Source organism: Carassius carassius, chromosome 5 (assembly GCF_963082965.1).
Source record: "Carassius carassius chromosome 5, fCarCar2.1, whole genome shotgun sequence".
Lineage (NCBI taxonomy): Eukaryota > Metazoa > Chordata > Actinopteri > Cypriniformes > Cyprinidae > Carassius > Carassius carassius.
Window position 1 is genome coordinate 31,302,227 of NC_081759.1, and position 19,421 is coordinate 31,321,647.

The following is a 19,421-nucleotide window of genomic DNA, read 5'->3' on the forward strand; positions in this document are numbered from 1 at the left end:
AATTGTTTTTATATATATATAATAGCAATTTTTTATATATATATATAGTGTGTGTGTGTGTGTGTGTGTGTGTGTGTGTGTGTGTGTATATATATAAAACATGTCAACTGTTCTTGTTAGTAAAAAAGTTACATTCGCGGATAAAGGTTTATAATTTTTTTTTTTACGCGAAACTGCCGGTGAGAGTTGAAGGGTCGTGTTTTCATGTTCACACAGTAAACATGGCGGAGACTGAGCAGCCGTCAGGTAACTCACAACAATCAAACTTTCATTTATACACGTATAATATTAAAAAGGCGTTATATCTGCAGATTATACATGCTGTTGTTCAACACCTTAAAGAGGGTGAAAGAGATGTGCAGGAAAACCGCTTAATTGTGGCCTCAGCGCGCCTCATGTAATGAATCGATGATGAGAGTCTGACTGAACTGCGCCGTGGCGAATATATAGCTTATAACGCCTTTTCTGCGAAGAAATGACACACATTCATATTTATTTGCAATGTTAATGTACTAACAATGCTGTTTAAAATATATTTAAGTGAGAGTGATTGGCATAGTGGTTGAACACATTTAGTTTTAAACTTAGTTGGGTAAATTAAGTTTTCAGTTCTAGTGTAACGTTAGCATGTTATGTTAGCATGTTTGATATGTTTATGTATAATGGGATGTATATGCCAATAAGATATGCATATTATAAATTGGATGTGTTATTTTTGTTAAGAGAAGTATGAAAATTGCCTCTATAGGACAGTGTTAAAGGCTCATATTTCCTGATCAGAGCCAATTGAAGTCTTTCAGGTTCTGGTACCCCCTCAGACTACCTTTTATATTATCTTTGGGCTTTGTGTAAGAGAATTAATATAACGATGATTTTTTTTTTAACTAGCCCCTTATTCTTCCCACTATTCGTAGAAATATATGAAAAAAAACTAAAAGTCAAATCACAGAATGTTGTGTTTAGACATTGTTAATAAAAAAAATTGCTATAATTTTATAACTTAAAAAAAATAAAACTTTTCTAAAACTCTTAATAAACGCACACTGAAGTGTTGTGTTCATTGCCTCACAAAGTCACGAAGTGCACTTACTAACCCATGAGAAATACAAATTCTGCCACTGTGTAATTAACATGAATAATTAATATGTTAGGTGAGATGTGTGAGACTTCTATTACTTCTTCAATCCTTTCTGCAAATTACCTTATAAATGCTGGGAATTAATAATTGGTATTGCTATTTTTAGTGGTATTTGACACGTCCTCAAAAGTTTTTAAAAATAAAATATAATCAGTTTATTTAATCTCTGTTACATGAAATTTATATACATATTTAGAATTGCAGAAACCACTTTTAACAAGTTTCAATCAATTATTAATAGTTTAATTATTAGTATTAATACAATTTAATTCTGACACTACATTTGGATGTGTCCATCATATTTTTCTGTATTTTGCATAGGTTCCTCCCATGAGGATGACAAGCCTCCCAATCCTGTCAGTTTCAACTTCATGCTGCCAAAGAAGGAGATCAGCATGGTGTCTGATATGGGCAAATGGAAAAGATCACAGGTATGTTGTTAAACCTCACTTAAGAGCAGTTTATCTGCTACTTTGAGAGATGAAAAAATAGCTCATTATCAGTCTCTTTTCTCAGTATCTCTGGAGTTTAAAGATAATAATAGCAGGGCTCTAGACTGCAACCTTTTTTTGAGAATGTGCAAGTTAAAATTTGACGTGGTTGCATTTGAGCGAGTGCATGGTCTGCTCTGCTCGAAAGCGTCTGCTCCATGCAGTGCGCTGTGGTGCATTGTAGCAGGCATCAGTTTCACCGATCACGTGAAGAGAGACACTTTTCAGCATGAGCGCTTCAGGTGTGCACAGCCATTTTCATTTTAAAAACAAAAGCTTGCTGTCTTTGCTGTTTACCTCATGTTACGCTATGGAGGTTTTCTTGAATTTGAGTTTTTTTATTTAGGTTATTTGATTCCTCAGTGTTTGCTAAACATTCTGTAATTTATTAATCGGCATATAATACATCATGTTGTGTATGCCAAGCCTCATCTTATTTGTTTTTTGTTAATAGACGTTTTGTAAGCTAGTTTGTCTTTATAGCCTACTGTTTTATTGTTGTTGTGCTTTTTAATTAAGAATAAAATGAATCAGTCTTTTGTTTTAGTCGTGACACCAAGATCACAAATTCCAAAGTCCTGCTTATAAAACAGCAAAAGAGGAATTCCCATTCACAAAATTTAAATCACAAATAATATTGAAGAAAAAGAACGGATTGACACACTTTTTGTTATGTGGCTAGTTTTAGCAGCAGAAGCAGCACCATTACATTTTAAAGGGGCAAATATATATTAAAGGTGCACTCAGTGTTTTTCCTCATTAGAAATGTGTAAATACAGAAATGAACATTTCTGGTCTGTAAAGAGCCGTTTTATTCTAGATTAAAAGCAGCCTTGTTGAAATTACACAACCAAATGACTTAAAATTTCAATAAAACAAATTACAACCTTTATTGCAACGGCATAGTAATAACAATTAATTAATTAAATCAATAATAATAATTTTTTTGGTCATTTTTACATAAGACATATATTGGTTGCTAACATCTCCCTTAAAAGTCATTAAAGCTTGTCTTTGGGCATGTTTCTGTTTTGTGTAAGTAGGCATATGCAGACTACATGGGATTCATACTGACCCTGAATGAGGGTGTGAAGGGAAAGAAATTTACATGTGAATACCATGTGTCTGAGGTGGGTCTCTGTCCTGCTTTTCTCTATACTGCTGTATGTTGGTCTGTATTTAAAAGATGAAGTAATTGGTACATGTTTTCATCACAAAAATGCCAGTTCATAGAAATATGGTTGCATGCTTTTCATTGCTATTAGACAGTGGAGAAGTTGCTTGCTATGCTGGCAACATTAGATCGCTGGATCGATGAGACACCCCCGGTCGACCAGCCTTTTCGCTTCGGCAATAAAGCTTACCGCACATGGTATGCTAAACTAGACCAGGTGAGTGCCTGTATATGACCATTGTTTACCTTTATACTTGTTTAATTTGCTTTGGCATCAATTCTTGGCCAAGCATTGCTAGTAACTTTAAGCATACAGTGCCTTCAGAAAATATTCACCATCCATTTGATTATTTCTTCTTCTGTTGTGTTTCTTCAAATTAAAACAGATTTTTTTGTGTGTGTGCTGTAGTTAAATGAGAGAATTGGTTAAGGTGAATATTTTTTGATAGTAATTTATCTGCTGTCCATATGAGGTGAAATGCTGTAACAGTTTTTTTGTGTGTGCAGGAAGCAGAGGCTCTTGTCACAGCCGTTCTGCCATCACAGCGTCATGATGCTGCTCCAGAGATTGCCGTCTACCTGAAAGAGGCTGTGGGCAACTCCACCAGGATTGACTACGGCACAGGTCTGTGTGGGGAAACACAAATAGAAGTGTTCATTGTATTTTTTATATGTTGGTGACTGTGTTTTACCATAGTAGTCTTTGAAGAGAAATTATAACTTTTCACACTTTTATCTATCACTCATTAATAAATTCAACTGTCACATCAGAGAGAATAATAAAGACAAAAATGAACTAGTCATAGATGCATGAATTTAATAAAAAAAAAAATTGATTAGCTGTAGTTTCTTTTTACCACTGTAGAAGTTTACCAAACTATAACGTTCAGAGAACTCTGGAAATGTGAAAAGGGTCCATTTATATACAAACATCAATGTATTTAATGTTGTTCTTCTGGATAAACACTAGAGGGTGGTGTTGAAACATTAAACATGTGGATGCTTTTGAGAGCTTAACTTGATCTAGCTACAGATTTTTAAGGGTTACAAATCTTAAGTACACTAAACAGTACTTGTTTCATATAAAGTCTGACATGATTCACACTGATAACAATGAAAGCTTTCATGAGAATCAATTATTTGTAATTAAATTACACTGGTTATGTTTGTTTTGGAGTGTTACCAGCAATGACAATGCAAACAAAAATAGAATTGCCTTGACATTATTTTGCTGTAGAGTGCCATTTGGTATCATCACATCCAACTCAGACTATAAGCTCACCAATCAGGTAAAATGCTTTGGTGAGGCCATCCTTAAAAATATTTTGGTTTGCAGTAACAGTAATTTAAAAAAAAAAAAAAGGGTCTGTAGGTAGATCTATATTTTTTTTTTCAAGTTTCAATGTAAAAAAAAAAAAAAGTACAATTTTGGTGATGGTGATTACGTAGGTACGAATTTATACAAATTAGCATATCGTGACGTCACTGACTGGGTCTTCAACCCATGCCTTCGGATGCATTATTGCAAACCTCATTTTGATGCAGGCTATATAGACCACAAACAAATTGAAATCTTTGTCAAAAACATGTTTATTGCATGAATTTCAGGTGTGAAGAAAAAATAATGAGGTACTGTTTTACTTGCATCCACCACTAGGTATCAATGCAACCTAGAAATGAGAGACCGTTTACTTTTGCTTATTTGGGTTGTCACTTTGAAAAAAATCCTATTTGATTTGAGTGACAAGTGTTCATTGAATCGATTGTAAAATCGATTTTGCATGTCTAGATGCATTTTATACAGCAAATAACACCAAATATAGGTAAATCCACGGACAACAAGCAGGACGAATGTAAAGATTCAATATATTGGTAAAGACCTATATTTCTGATGATTTATTGGCGTGAAGTTACGTGCACAATGACAAACAGGAGTGCAACATTCTCAAAAAATAATAAGCAGAGTGGACTGCCATAACAATGCAAAACATTTACTGCAGGCCTTAACATGGCTGTGTTTATGATTAGAAATGTCAACAACAACAAAAAATCGCATAGGCGATTCTAGCCCAAATCAGTATCTGTATGCATGAGACTGTCTGAATACCGGCAGAATTCACATTTCTGTTGTAAAAAGAGTATTATTTGCTGTTATGCGCGTGTGTCCGAAGCTGCAGTTGCTGTGTGATGCGTGTTCCAAAAAAAAAAAAAAAAAACGACGCGTTCTGAGAGAAGGCCGTTAAAATCAATTTCCTATTTTCGTTTTCGAAACTTGTGTTGGTTGGTCCAATCGTTTCGTGCAATAGATTTTCGAAGTTTTAGACTAGACTAGGGTGACCATATGAGCCATTTTCCCAGGACGCATCCTTGCCAGGATTTTTATATTGCCTAAAATATCCAGATTTTGGCTGTTTGTGCTGTGCAGATTGATCATTGTTTGACATTCATAAGAGCTGTAGAAAACAGAACAGACGGCTCCTTATGCATTAAAATCACTCTCTTGGTACTTTGGTGTCATACAATGATCGGTGCGCAGCAACGCTTCAAGTTGAATGAACAAACAAACACCTAACATGTACTTGTATTTGCATTGTTTTGATCGATTTCTGTAGATCTCACCTTCCCACATGTAACGATTGGTTGATTATGTACCATACCTGCATGTTATTGGTCAAACTACTTTGGATGTTTTAGGCAATATAGAAATCCTGGCAAGGACGCGTCCTGGGAAAATGGCTCATATGGTCACCCTAGACTAGACGGGAGAAGGTATGGGAAAAGATCTGGGCACAGTTTTTCCAGAACCTCGTGCCGAATTAAAGCGGTTTCGAGCTGTTGTTATGAGTTTTTTACATGTATTATGGTGACCGAACACATATGATTTTGAACAGTGACCACGAACATTTTGTTTACTGCAGCCGCAGCCATCATTACCAAGCGCAAACCGTTGACTCTGACAGTGAATGAGAATATGAGACGAAGCGAACGCACAGGCCACAGTGTGACATCCGTGTAAAAAAGTGAAGTGACATTCAGCCAAGTATAGTGACCCATACTCAGAATTTGTGCTCTGCATTTAACCCATCCGAAATGCACACACACACACAGAGCAGTGAACACACACACACACTGTGAGCATACACCCGGAGCAGTGGGCAGCCATTTATGCTGCAGCGCCCGGGGAGCAATTGGGGGTTCGATGCCTTGCTCAAGGGCACCTAAGTCGTGGTATTGAAGGTGGAGAGAGAACTGTACATGCACTCCCCCCACCCACAATTCCTGCCGGCCCGGGACTCGAACTCACAACCTTTCGATTGGGAGTCCGACTCTCTAACCATTAGGCCACGACTTCCCCTTAAAATCTAAACATAGATGACGTCACAGGTTTTTTTTTTTAAAGAAAGAAAGTAGTCTTCGTTTGTATGTAGGCCTAGGCAATTTATATATTTACAATACTTACTAAAATATAATTCATCTTATTTTATTGTTTTTGTATTAGTTGTTTGAAGAGAAACAAATTGGTCGGTCTTAACGCAAATGTACAACCGGCAAGTAGGTCGGACTAAAAGCAAAAAAAAAAAATAATAATTGAGTCGGTCCTAAATTGACAGGGTCTGTCGGGTTACGGCAAACAAGAATATTTTTAATGATGGCCTGAGTTAGAACTGCTTCAGCTGTGTAGGCAACCGCTGGTTGCATTGTTTAGCAGAAGAAATAACATGTTTCTGTGGGCAGGTCATGAGGCGGCATTTGCTGCGTTCCTCTGCTGTCTTTGTAAGGTGGGAGCTCTGCGCATTGAGGACAGGCTGGCCATCATATTTAAAGTTTTTGACAAGTTAGTGTATCTTATTGCTTGACTTCTTATTTTGAATCCTTAAATCTGTAACTTCCAGCAAGTCTGCACTTTACTGCATACTAATGCATGGCCGTTGATGGTCTAAAACTGTGAAGAACTCATTTGCATTAAGCATTATGATCTTATTGGTGTAGGTATCTGCGAGTGATGCACAAACTGCAGAAGACGTATAGGATGGAGCCGGCAGGGAGTCAGGGTGTGTGGGGTCTTGATGACTTTCAGTTCCTTCCCTTCATATGGGGGAGCTCACAACTTATAGGTAACGACTCCTTCTTTGTTGCACATTTTATTGATAATATGTCCTGGCCTGGAGATGCCTTCTTTTTTAGTCTTTAATAAAAGCAAGTTCAACTTTTTGTTAGATCTAGACTGATATTTTCATATTATTTAGATATTCTATGTTCATTTGTTTTTTACATAAACTTCAGTTTCTTTACATTTCCAATTTCATTTGTTTCTGTCTAATATTTACATTTAATTTCAACCATTTTTTAATAGTTTTAGTATGCATTAAAACACTGTAAAAACACTACCTAGAGCTGGCTAAATTCAGGTCCATTGTTGTTTGCAGTGACTAACATGCAGACATCTAGTGGTCACACTGTGTTACTGAAGTGTGTTTGTTCATGTGTTGTGTGTAGACCACCCAACCCTGGAGCCCAGACACTTTGTGGAGGAGAAGGTTGTAAACGAGTACCACCAAGACTACATGTTTCTGGAGAGCATTAAATTCATCAATGAGGTGTGTGTCATCTGATGGTGTCTGCTCGTGGAAAGACCAATTTTCCCTTCATTGTCATTTTTTGTAAGAAATTTAGATCACACGCAAGCAAAAACTCAGAAGTTCCATTCATGTAAATACTTACAATATATAGTTTAAACTCTCTCTCTCTCTCTGGGAGGTTGTGTTTGGACTCCACTCACATGAGTCATTTCCTTCCTTCCCTGCATGTTGTTGTGAATCACTCCTAAAGCCCCTAGGGCCCACCCCCTCCTTTCTCTTTCTCTTTCCTCTGTCTCTCTCTCTCTCTCTCTTTCCTCCCTTTCCTTCTCTCCATTCCTCTTTGTGGGGCTAGTAGGTCTCTGGAAAGTCTGGCTCGTTGAGAGCAGTGTGTCTGTGTGTGCGTAGACTAAAGCCACACAGCACTGCCATTCATAAAGTGCTCTTTCCCAAGGGCAGCCCACATGCCCCTCTCTCTCGTAAACTCTCATGAATAGACTTCATAGTACAGTGAATTAATGATGACTTTCAAATTACCAATACTACAGAAGAGTTAATAATATTTTGATAATGTTATTGTAATGTTATTATGTTTATTTACTTCACACACAGATATACTACCAATCAAAAGTTTAGGGTCAGTAATATTTTTTTAAAAGAGTGAATATTTTTATTCAGCAAGGATGCAGTAGATGCAAAACTGTCGGTTAAGACATTTATAAAGTTAATGTTATTTTATATTTATATCTGTTCTTTTGAAATTACTATTCATCAAAGAATCACAGTTTCAACATGCTAAAATGATTTCGGAAGGGTCATGTGACTCTAAACACTGGAGTAATGACTACTGAAAATTCAGCTTTGCAATCACAGGACTAGCTTTTATTTTAAAATATATTCAGATAGAAAACGGCTTTTTTACATTTCAATAATATTTATCAAATAAATGCAGCTTTGGTGAACAAGAGATTTCTTTCAATATGAAAAAAATCGTATCCACTGCAAACTTTTGAACAGCAGTGCATTTTGATTTCTTCCGCAATCAAAACATTATTTATTGTATAAACTCTATAAACTTTGATTTTCAGTAAATTTTTGTTTTAGTTTAGTAGTGTTTGTACTACTTTGGTAATAGTAGTGCTAAATCCTGTTTATTTGTTTTCTTGTAACCTTTGTTTCTACAGCTAATTTGACGAACCACTTTCACAACGATTGTTGTATTGGTATTTGACAGATCTGATCTGTGGTCAGCACAAACATAAGAATGTATTATTTTCTTCTCTGCATAAGATCAATTTTTATCTTAGCAACTTTCCACTACAATTAAAAGTGAACTATCTTTTTCAAAGTAGAATTTTTATGTTTCAAATTGCTCCATTAAATCCAGCTTTAATGCTGATTGCACTGTATATCTTAAGTTTACTACCATCTTCTTAATCACTATGTATTTTTCCTCTTTTAGATGAAAACAGGCCCTTTTGCTGAACACTCGAATCAGCTTTGGAACATCAGCGCTGTTCCTTCTTGGTCCAAAGTCAATCACGGTCTCATACGAATGTATAAAGCGGAAGTAAGTAACATGATTTTGTAAGCACTTTTGAATGTCAGGAGTAAACTTGATACGATAGTGACTCCTTATGTAGAGTGTGTAAATGGTACATTGGTACACGTTTATATCACAACTAAAAAGAAATACACAAATAAACATTCCATTCAGAAAGCAGAATTGCAGGCTACCCACTCACACAGTCTACATGTGACATTTATATATGCTTCATTACAAATGCCAAGCGGTGAATTCACAGTTTATGAAGTTTTAAGACCAGGGCTGAAAGGGTTAATTGAGCAAGCATGTGTGTTCGAGGGGAAGAACCGAGTGCCCCACCCCCTCCTCCAAAGCCCACATCCTGTGTTATTGAGAAGATGGCTGTGCTCCCTCCCCCTTCTCTCCGCTCTGCGCTGAGGGGCCAGACTGTCTGCAAATTCCCCTCCTCCTTCCCTCTCTCTCTTTCTCTCTCTCTCTCTCTCTCTCTCTCTCTCACCCTGTCTGTCTTTCCCCACCCCCGTATATATCACTTTCTCGTTCTCTCTTTGACTCCATCAGCCAGGGACTCATGACTGTTACTGATGTCTTTCAAGATAAATACAAGTTAAAGAGATGTTTTTTTTCGGAGTATGAAAGCTATTCATGTGGACGTTTTATATATATATATATATATATATATATATATATATATATATATATATATATATATATATATATATATATATATATATATATATATATATATATATACACATACACATACATATATATACACATATATATATATATACATATATATATATATACACATACATATATATACACATACATACATATATATATATATATATATATATATATATATATATATATATATATATATATATATATATATATATGTATGTGTATATGTATGTGTATATGTATGTATGTGTATATATATGTATGTATGTGTATATATATGTGTGTATGTGTATATATATATATATATATATATATATATATATATATATAATGTGTATATATATAGAAATATATATGAATGGTTATAGTTCTGTATCTGAGTGACATTTCAATGTGCTCAATTTGTCTCAATTTGACCTTTTTGCTACATTGAAATACATACTGAGAGGCTGTGTAGTTTGAGGATCCTCTACACTTCAAGAGCATGGATGCATTAAATTGATCAAAAGCGACAGTGGAGACATTTAAAGTGTTACAAAAGATATTCAGCATTGATAATAATAAGAAATCTTCTTAAACACCAGATCAGTGTATTACACTGTGTCCTATTTACACATGCCGCGATGCAGCGATACGCGATAAAAGGTATCTTTTCCAGGTTAATTAGTTTTAGTCCTAATCAGCCGTGATGGCGACATGTGCAATTTCTATTTTAGAAACGGTTTTTATTTCTGCGACGTCACAGCTGGAGCAACAACATACAAACTATGACATTGATCATCTTAGGTACTCATTATGTGCTTTATTTAGTGTTAAAAGTGTCTAATGTGAGTTTGAATATCATTCTGCGTGACATTTAAAGTCACACTGAAAGCAACAATGTATAGTTTACCTCCGATCATGAAAGAAAATGAAAGCAAAAATGTAGGCTACGGTAAACTGTGAACTCAATGCAAACTAACAAGCATGTTCCATAATAAAGATGGTATCAGTCACTCAGTATGTACTTTTAATAATGTTAAAAAGGTTTATGAATTAGATTGTAAACTTTGTACAATCTTTTGTTTAGAGTAAACCGTGTAAATTTCATTGCGAGTGCAGTGCGCTTACAGAGAAAGCCCGCCCACACACGCTTTTGATTGGCTGTGACAATCACTCAAATTGTTTGTCACTGAAATTTTGTTGCGTCAAGTTTAGTCTGAACACGTTGTTAGAATAGTTTCTGAAGGATCGTGTGACACTGAAGACTGAAGTAATGGCTGCTAAATAAATCAGCTTTGCCACCACAGGACTAAATTACATTTTATAATAATTTAAAATAAAAAAAGTTGTTTTAAATTGTAATACTATATCACAATAATACTATTTTTGATCAAGTTATTGCAGTTTTGCTGAGTATAAGAGACTTCTTTTAAAAACAGTAAAAATAATAATTCTGATCTCAAACTTTTGAACAGTAGTATATGTGGATATATATCCTCTGTATATAGTCTTATTCTATTTGGAGACCATAGAGTTAGACATTTTCTTGCTGTAAAGTTGACTGATACTTGAAAAGTCTTTCTCTGTCATCCTCTCACAGTGTCTAGAAAAATTCCCCGTCATCCAGCATTTCAAGTTTGGGAGCCTGCTCTCCATCCAGCCAGTCAAACCATGAGAGACAAGGAAAAGAATTTGCACCTCACCAGAGAACACAACCAGACTTCAACTTCAGATGAATCTGCTTCAGTCGCAGTTAACAAACCTAAATATGCATTCTCATCACCAGAGGTGCTTGTTCTTACTGCTGAAGATCTACTTTCCTGGAGGGCTTCAATCCCAAACCTGCTCTTATACATTCAACCCTAAAAGATTTCAGTGAATCTGAAGACCTAGATTATCAGGTTCAAGAGTATTTGAGTAGAGTTTAACTAAACTCTGCAGGAAGGCAGATCTAAACAGCCCTGCTCTTCACAATCTACTAGTTCTGCATATGAAATCCCACCTCTGATATTCCTCTTTAAGTGACGCAATTTGTCTGTACGGTTTTATTTATCTATTTCCTGCAAGCAGGAAGTTGATCTGCTACTTAGACACCTGCAGTGAGCACTCTCAACGCAGTTATGCACATACATTTTCATCTGGATTGGCATTTATTTATATGTATATAAAGAAAGCTTGTCACGATGAACGGTTGAAGGCTTGGTTTTGGTTTAATGGATTCTATTTCCTGTCTGTAAAGATCTGAAGCCAATGAACAGCAATGTGTGTGTGTGTGGGTGTTTGTGAGTTCATGGAGCATCAGTGTCTCAAAAGGCACTTCTAGTGAACTTCTTGCTGTTCATTTATCAAAGATTGCTGAGGCATGTGGTGTTGTGAATGGTTTTGAAGGGTGTCATTTTTACCTATGTAAGACATTAATAAGTTGTCTACCACTTTAGTTTTACATTTTTGGCTGTGCTTGTTTCTTTCATATTCACTTAACTGAAAATGAGATGAGTAAAATGCTAAAAAGAACCCTTTAGTTTCTAAACAGCCACATGAAGCTAATACATTAGTCTTTTGTTTGCTAATTTAAAGCTATGAATTTGGATCCAGCAGTTTAGCATGATGCAACATTAGTAAAGTATATATAATTTCTAAACTTTATTCTATGTTAATAAATGATTTCGGTTTGCTTCAGAAGCAACACAAGAAGGCACATCATAAATAACCGGGTACAGTCTGCATGTTAAAATGACTGAAATATTGGTGCAAAGCTTTTGTTACTCAAATACAGTATCTCTTTTTACCATTAAAACCGGGCAATTAGTCTGTGAACACTTTAATGTCAGCAGAAATATTTATACTTCACAGAGCAAGTTTTCATAGATCTGCACAATTTGCGAGCACATTAGATTGATGAACTGTATTTTCAATAATCCAGCCCTTTTGTTTTACATGGGTTCATATGGAACTAACAGGCCTTTCCTAAATGCTTTGTAAGCCTAAGTTTACTGTTGAAACCATTGGCACCAGTTATGATATAGTACTTAGGATTAGAATCACAGCGCTTGGTGTTAAGTGTTATAAAATCATTCCTATAGCTGGATGCCAACAGCCAGCTGCAAACATCGCTTTAAATTAAGATGTACAAATTAAAATTACATTAACAATTATTATGACTAAGGATTTGTTTAAAACATTTGTTGCAACCAGATCCATATTAGTCTCAGTTGGAAATGTTTCATAACCATTAAAACCAGTCAAAATCATTGGTGTTTTACAGTTAGCTTTATGAGTGTCCATTGAGAGTATTTAATAAAAATAATTTTGAGATTGAATGGAACAATGGAAAGGAATTATGGGACACATAACACATACTGTTTATCTGCTTCCCAACCAACGCCGCTAAGTTTCAAGTTAATTAATCACTAACACTGTGACACTTATACTTGTATAGAGACCTATCAGGTTTGGTTTCTTTTCCTCATCACAATACTCACATTTTTTAAAGCATTTTCAAGTTCACACAAATGTATTTATTTCAGCAGTGTCCTGTTATGTGACATGCTATAATTTATCTAAATCTGTATATAATTCAAATAAATGGTTTCATATACCTCAAAGGGAAAGATATGAAGGACAAATGTAAAAAAAAAAAAAAAAAACTTTTTTTTTTTTAGCTTATAATTTCAGGTAAAATTGTCATATGTCTATATATGTACATTCAAACCTGAAATCGTGATTCTAAAAAAGATTTTAAGTTTCGCTATAAAAAGAAACGACATTCCTGACGCAAATTCGGTTCTATGTTTTTATTATTATTTTTTTTATTTACTTATTTTTAGGACAAAACCTACATGCAGGCCAGGCCAATTCACATTCTGCAGTTTCAGTCGAGTCATTTTCGGTGGTTACCAAATTCAGCATCTGCCCAGTCACTGTAGTCCAGCCGCCCACCCCCCCACCCCCTGTGAAACTCCGCACAGCTTGCTGAGTAATTGACATGAACACACGTCGATTTTACCCCCAGCACCCATCCGCCTCCCCCGTTTCTATTCAGCTGTATTAAGACGCAAGCTCCACTGCTGGGTTCAACAGGCGCAGCTGAGATGAGATAAGATTAAAGTCTTGCCTTTTGTCTTCATTAACATTTGATGTTACCAATGAGCCCGTTTCACAAGGCTGCTCTTTTTGGAAGGTGTAAACAGAAGTGTATTTAGTACATATATCACGTCCACCTACTAATGAAACGCGCTATCTATGTTGAATGTTCTCTGTGTGTGTGGGTAATTGAAGGCGCACGGATCCTTCCATCATGTAAAATGAGAAAATCTGCATTCGCTCTACACGGTAGCGTTTCTCGCGTTGGCCACGCGGAGGAGCTCGCCACACACCACTGACCTAGTTATGCATCGCCCTGTCAAAAATTAACCGAATATACAAACAAACGGTATTTTTATATATGTATATAAAAAATTGGTAACGCTATCATAGACACCATTACCCAAAAATCAGTCCATTCGTGGGTAAAAACACCCAAAAATTCTCAAACAGCGTTTTACGCTTATTATATAGCCGACATTAATTTAACCTTGTTGAATCTTTCAGTAATCTCACAGACGTGTCGTCCATGCAAACCAAACTCGATGCAACCGTACAACAAATTTGCACGATTTTAAACGCCTCGTTATAATGTAGCTACTACATAACATACCGCGCAACCGAATTACCTGCGTTTTAGCTAGCTTTAAACGCGCGCGAAGCAGCCCGTCGAAAATAGACATGACAACGACATGATAACAGCCTATGCATGTTGGACGTTGATGTGTCGGGTGTACTGAAGTATCTCAGATTGAGAGGAGTCGGGAGGTTTCGGCTGGAGATGAGAGAGAGAGACCAGAGAGAGGACAGGGAGGGGAGGGTGGAGGGGGTTACAGGGAGCAGCGGATTCGAGGTCAGCCCGAGGTGCCGCTACATAGGCGCTCTGATACCTTCATTCATTGATTTTGAAGAACACCACCATGTGGCATACATCAGAGATAACACAGTCTGCAAGTTTAGCGAAAGTTTCTGGCTAAAAAAAAGTGAAGACTGCCCGCCAATAGGACATGACGCGTGTGTCAGGAGAAAGTTTGCTTTTAGGGATCTGATCCTTGCTTCAAAACCCTAGTTTCGAACTTTATTTTCTTTATGGTGTATGTACGTATACTTTCCTTTTCATTAGATGTTCTATTCTTGGCCTGCAGGTGACAGTTTAATATCCCGCAGGTAATGGCATAGGGCTATATCTAAAATTAAAATTCAGGTGATCCAAACAATACTGAGAATATTCATTTAGGAACTTAAATGCACAGTATTGTACATTTTGGAGCCACTGAGTTCTAGAAACCTTTGCCATTTAGTTCTGTAGGCTAATACTTGATTAAAAAGTCTAAGATTTTCTGTTAAAGTGAGGTGTGGAAAATATGGCAAATATATAATGCATATGACCTTGATTATTGTAGATATGGCAGATGAGACCTGCTAAAGATGTTGGATTTTGCATGTAACCTTTCTGTTGTGTTGGCTATTTGAGCCAAGCTCATGATCATCAGGCCTTCATTTTAAGGCAGCTATAATGAACACTTGGTTTAAAAAAAAAAAGGGAGGCAATGCAAAGTAAGTTTCATTTTTTATTAAGGTTATAAATTTTAAACAAATACTTTCTAAAACAGTTTTACCCGGTGATATACAATTTAATATGCACAAAAATACAAGAATACCAACAAAATATGGAGAATACGTCTGAAAACGTCTTTAATTCAGTACACATAGTGCTTATATACTGTGAGGACGTATGGCTAATTTATGAGATTGCCTTTTTAGAACAAAAGGTCTAAGTTTGTAGAAAATAAAATCAAACCCACAAAACCAAGCAAATGCTGGCATCATGAATTACTGTGAAGGCTTCAACTTTTTCTGAGAGTAGGGGGGCGGGAAATGGTTAATGCTGGAGACTGGACTAGTCAACAAAAATACCTGGCAGATTAAATCACGGCGTGCATTATGGGAGTTGTAGTGTTAATTAATGGCCCCAACGTTCAGTGTTGATGAGGTGACTGGCATTGGCGAACTACAAACACACTCGGAGGAACTGGAGCTGTAGGTCAGTGCAGTCAACAAAACGCTCCAGTCCTCGCCACGTTCAACAGCACATTTCAGAATACAGAAAACAACAAACTGCGACAGGGAGGGGGTTCAAATATTGCACCTTCATTAGCCTACTTGATTGCCTTGTGTGATACTACAGAATGTAGTCTTTGTAAGCCAGTTCTCTTCCTGTAGCACGAGCTCAGATAGTCTTGTTGTAGCCTGTTCTACTGGTAAACTGGTAGTCGTTGAGACGTTAAAAAATGTGACACGGCTGCTTAAAATGTTATGTTCTGTGTGAGAAATAAGCGTGCAGTGGGTATAGGCTTCTCCGTTTGCAGCCTGTTATTCCCAGCATTACATTGGCTGTAATGTTATTTTACAATACATCTTTGTGAAAGTTCCTGGGTAGGGAGAGAGAAAAAAGAAACAATCCACGAGCGAAACATTCAGATACTTTCCATGTTTGTGGCCATAGCTAGCAGTCTGCGTTGGATTTAAGGCAACGAAATTCAACTTGGTTTTAAAACGCTTGTTGTAGGCTATCGACATTTGTTTTAAAGGATACATCACAAGTGGTAGGCTACAACCACTGCCGCCTCCCCCACTGAAACGAAACCAAAAACAAACCCAAATAAAAAGGCTTAAATAACTTTGCTGAAAAAATAAAAGTCAATTTGTCTTAGACTTTGTACAATTTTTTTTTCATAGAGTATCTGTATTCGCGTTAACCACAGAGTCAAAAGGCTACAATAGCTCTCGTCCAAGCCCCTAAACTTGCCAGGGCTTGTTTGCTACAAAACTGTCCGTTTAAGGCTTGCTCCAAGTCCGCCTGTCTGCTCACCAGTCCCGAAAACCCCGAGCCGAAGATCGAGATGAGGTTGGAAATGTTCGACGTGTCCAAGGGCTCCGTGCTCGCGTATGAAGAGTCCTCAAATTTCGCTCTTTTGCACGGCGTAAAATCCGGTACCTCTTCGATCTCGGACACGTAGTACCCAAAGTCAAGCTTGCGTTTCTTAGCCGGGCTCTGCGCGCCCTGGCAGCACTGTTGGAGCGAAGCGCAGCAGTCTTGATGCAAATACCCGTTTTCAACTGTGGTTACGACATGTGTGTCCAAATCGAGCACTGTAGTTTTGTTGCAGTGCATGCTGTTTACCGGCGAAAAGTCACAGTTGGACACGGGGTAGGCTTCCGCGCAGCAGCTGCGGTAAAACGAGGGCTCCGGCGCTTTGCAGACCTCCTCGCTTTGGAGAGATAGGGGTACCGAGCAGGCGCCGCTGGGCTGGATGTGCTGCGCCGAAGGAGCCTGGTGACTGACGGGCAGGAGTGCACCGCAGAGGCTCGCCGACTCGCTCGCGCTGCCGCAGCAGTCCCCAGTCTGCTCCTCGCAGTCCTCCACCAGTTCGAGAGGGTTCAGCTCCTGGATCTCGTTGCAGACGGTCATCACCTCCTCGTACTGCTGCATTCTGTAGATTTCGGCGTACTTCTCGTTCATGTAGACTTGCCTGGCGTTCCTCAGTACATAGGAGACCAGCAGGTTTTTGTGCAGCTTGATTCCTCCTCTCTGCGTACGGGAGTTGTGGATTTTCCTTAATGATATCGAAATGAGACTTTGTGCATCCACTGCACACTCCATGGTGTTGATCATGGTCGGGGGTCGTGATGTTCTCCCACCACTCCGACGAAGGACACAGACTTTATTTTAGTCAGAATCACGATATTTCGTGCGGGGACGAAGGCTTAAGTCAGCTCTGTGGAGTAACATTGAACGTGGTCGTTTCTGCCTCAGCGTGTGAGCGTAGGCAATCATTAGCCTGCGCTTGCTGCCATAGTATATATATGGCGAAGAACTTTCCGCCCACTTCGCCTCCGGCCAATCAGAAGCCGAGAATACCGTTGAGTGACAAGCAAATTCCACCCAGAGGTTTTGATCTCGTCCAATCACAAAGAGGCGGTTCTTCTGTGCTATTCAAATTCCAAACTGACTTTACCAAACTGGAATGTTCTCATGAGGCGCATTGTGCATCGGAGTGCGTGCTCTTGTCATGTGTACTGGAGAGACTGCTTGAAGGATCTGACACAAATTCACTGAAATCTTTTCTTTCGTAAGTTAACAAGTACTAAGCGCTGTAAGTTTAATAAAACTGAAAAAACGCACTGTACGAGTCATTACAACCTGGCACTTTAAAAGGTCATTAAAACTAAACTTTCTCTGTTTTGGCTAATCGATATTTTAAGAACCTTATACTCATTTGCACCTTACATACAGACCGTACCAGCATATGAAACGTTACATTATTGATCATAAATATGTAAATACATATTTTTTTTGTTGTTGTGAAAAACAAGAATGTAATGGATGATACAGATGGAAAGACAGCAACTGAAATTGACATATGTAATATAAACTTTATTATATATGCATTACACATTAGTCTTAAAATTATTGTATTATGTTTCTCTAATATAGATTCTTTATAGTTTAGTGAGGTTTATACAGACAGTTCAAACTCTTTGTGCAAGAACATTTTATTTCTCATTTATTTCTCTAATTCCTGTTCATGCTTCCCTGCACTAGTAACAGATCACAGTAGTTTTTAAGAGAATCATTTCGATATCAACTCTCTCTCTCTCTCTCTCTCTCTCTCTCTCTCTCTCTCTCTCTCTCTCTCTCTCTCTCTCTCTCACACACACACACACACACACACACACACACACACACACACACACAGACACAGACACAGACACAAACACAAACACACACACACACACACACACACAGACAGACACATGCACAAACTCAGATCTCCAGTGAGTGATAAAGCTTATATTAGGAATACCCAAATGTATTAAACGTATAAATAATCAATAAACAACTAACCAACACACACTACCAAACATAAATGATGAAAATAGTAGCTACATTACAATCATGCATTAAAAAAATTATAGAATGTGAAAAATATATAAAAATACTTACAATAAAGCTGTTAAAGTGAAGATTATGCCTTAATACCTCATAAGAAAGGTAAAATAGTTTGCAATGGTAAGAAGAGATATTGTTTAACTGAGTTTGGCAGTGAGTTCTGTCATGCAACATTAATTTCAGGGAAACTATCCATGAAGTACAGTAACAATATGTAGGGGTCTTCTGAAGAGATTTAGAAAATTAGCTAATTTAATAATAAACAGCTGTAAATCAGCACTAAATGGAAAGATATAACTTGATATAACTAAAGAAATTGCTTCGGACCAGAATGCAGACATTCAGATTTTGAGTAGCAAAACCTTTATACTGACTAGCTAATAAATCGGCCATGTTCAGGTGTAGTTAATCACATCAAGTATGTGATTTTAAAGTTAAACATTTTCAAATAAGCAGGCTTTCTACCTTTAAGAGAACAGCTGCATTATATACCGTCACTTTACAGCTATGCCACAAGAGGTTTGAGACACATCAGAATTCTACACAGATATAGTGACTGCAGACTATTAGTCCTAATGCAGGCTAATTTTGTCTAATGGGCCTCTAAACATAGAGCTGAATTAAGTTGCTTCACCTCTCATTTAGTGTCATACCATTCTATTATATATTCCCTATTACCATAACAGTATCTTCAGAATACGTCTATCTATGTATCTATCTGTCTGTCTGTCTGTCGTTCGTCGGTCGGTCGGTCGGTCCGTCCGTCCGTCCATCTATCTACAATATATATGA

The 19,421-nt window shown here is 37.2% G+C and overlaps 2 protein-coding genes across 2 annotated transcripts; one reads left to right on the forward strand and one right to left on the reverse strand.

Annotated features, from left to right (window-relative positions):
• Positions 1 to 185: 185 nt before the first annotated feature.
• Positions 186 to 12,035, forward strand: ptpa (protein phosphatase 2 phosphatase activator). The gene is made up of 10 exons (XM_059550609.1): positions 186 to 246; positions 1,460 to 1,569; positions 2,673 to 2,759; positions 2,895 to 3,020; positions 3,311 to 3,428; positions 6,539 to 6,638; positions 6,794 to 6,918; positions 7,301 to 7,401; positions 8,843 to 8,950; positions 11,193 to 12,035. Exons 1-10 carry the CDS (start codon positions 222 to 224, stop codon positions 11,265 to 11,267), a joined length of 975 nt encoding a protein of 324 aa, XP_059406592.1. The 5' UTR covers positions 186 to 221; the 3' UTR covers positions 11,268 to 12,035.
• A 3,198-nt stretch (positions 12,036 to 15,233) lies between these two features.
• Positions 15,234 to 17,521, reverse strand: ier5l (immediate early response 5-like). Its single transcript, XM_059550610.1, has one exon. The coding sequence runs from the start codon at positions 17,349 to 17,351 to the stop codon at positions 16,443 to 16,445; it is 909 nt and encodes a 302-aa protein (XP_059406593.1). The 5' UTR covers positions 17,352 to 17,521; the 3' UTR covers positions 15,234 to 16,442.
• Between the last annotated feature and the right edge of the window lie 1,900 nt (positions 17,522 to 19,421).

Excerpts from the sequence above, each read along its gene's own strand:
- ptpa (XM_059550609.1), top strand. The coding sequence starts at position 222 with ATGGCGGAGACTGAGCAGCCGTCAG. Across the intron at positions 3,021-3,310 it reads GGTATGCTAAACTAGACCAG|GAAGCAGAGGCTCTTGTCAC; the intron begins GTGAGTGCCTGT and ends TTGTGTGTGCAG. Across the intron at positions 6,639-6,793 it reads ATATTTAAAGTTTTTGACAA|GTATCTGCGAGTGATGCACA; the intron begins GTTAGTGTATCT and ends TTATTGGTGTAG.
- ier5l (XM_059550610.1), bottom strand. The coding sequence starts at position 17,351 with ATGATCAACACCATGGAGTGTGCAGTGGATGCACAAAGTCTCATTTCG.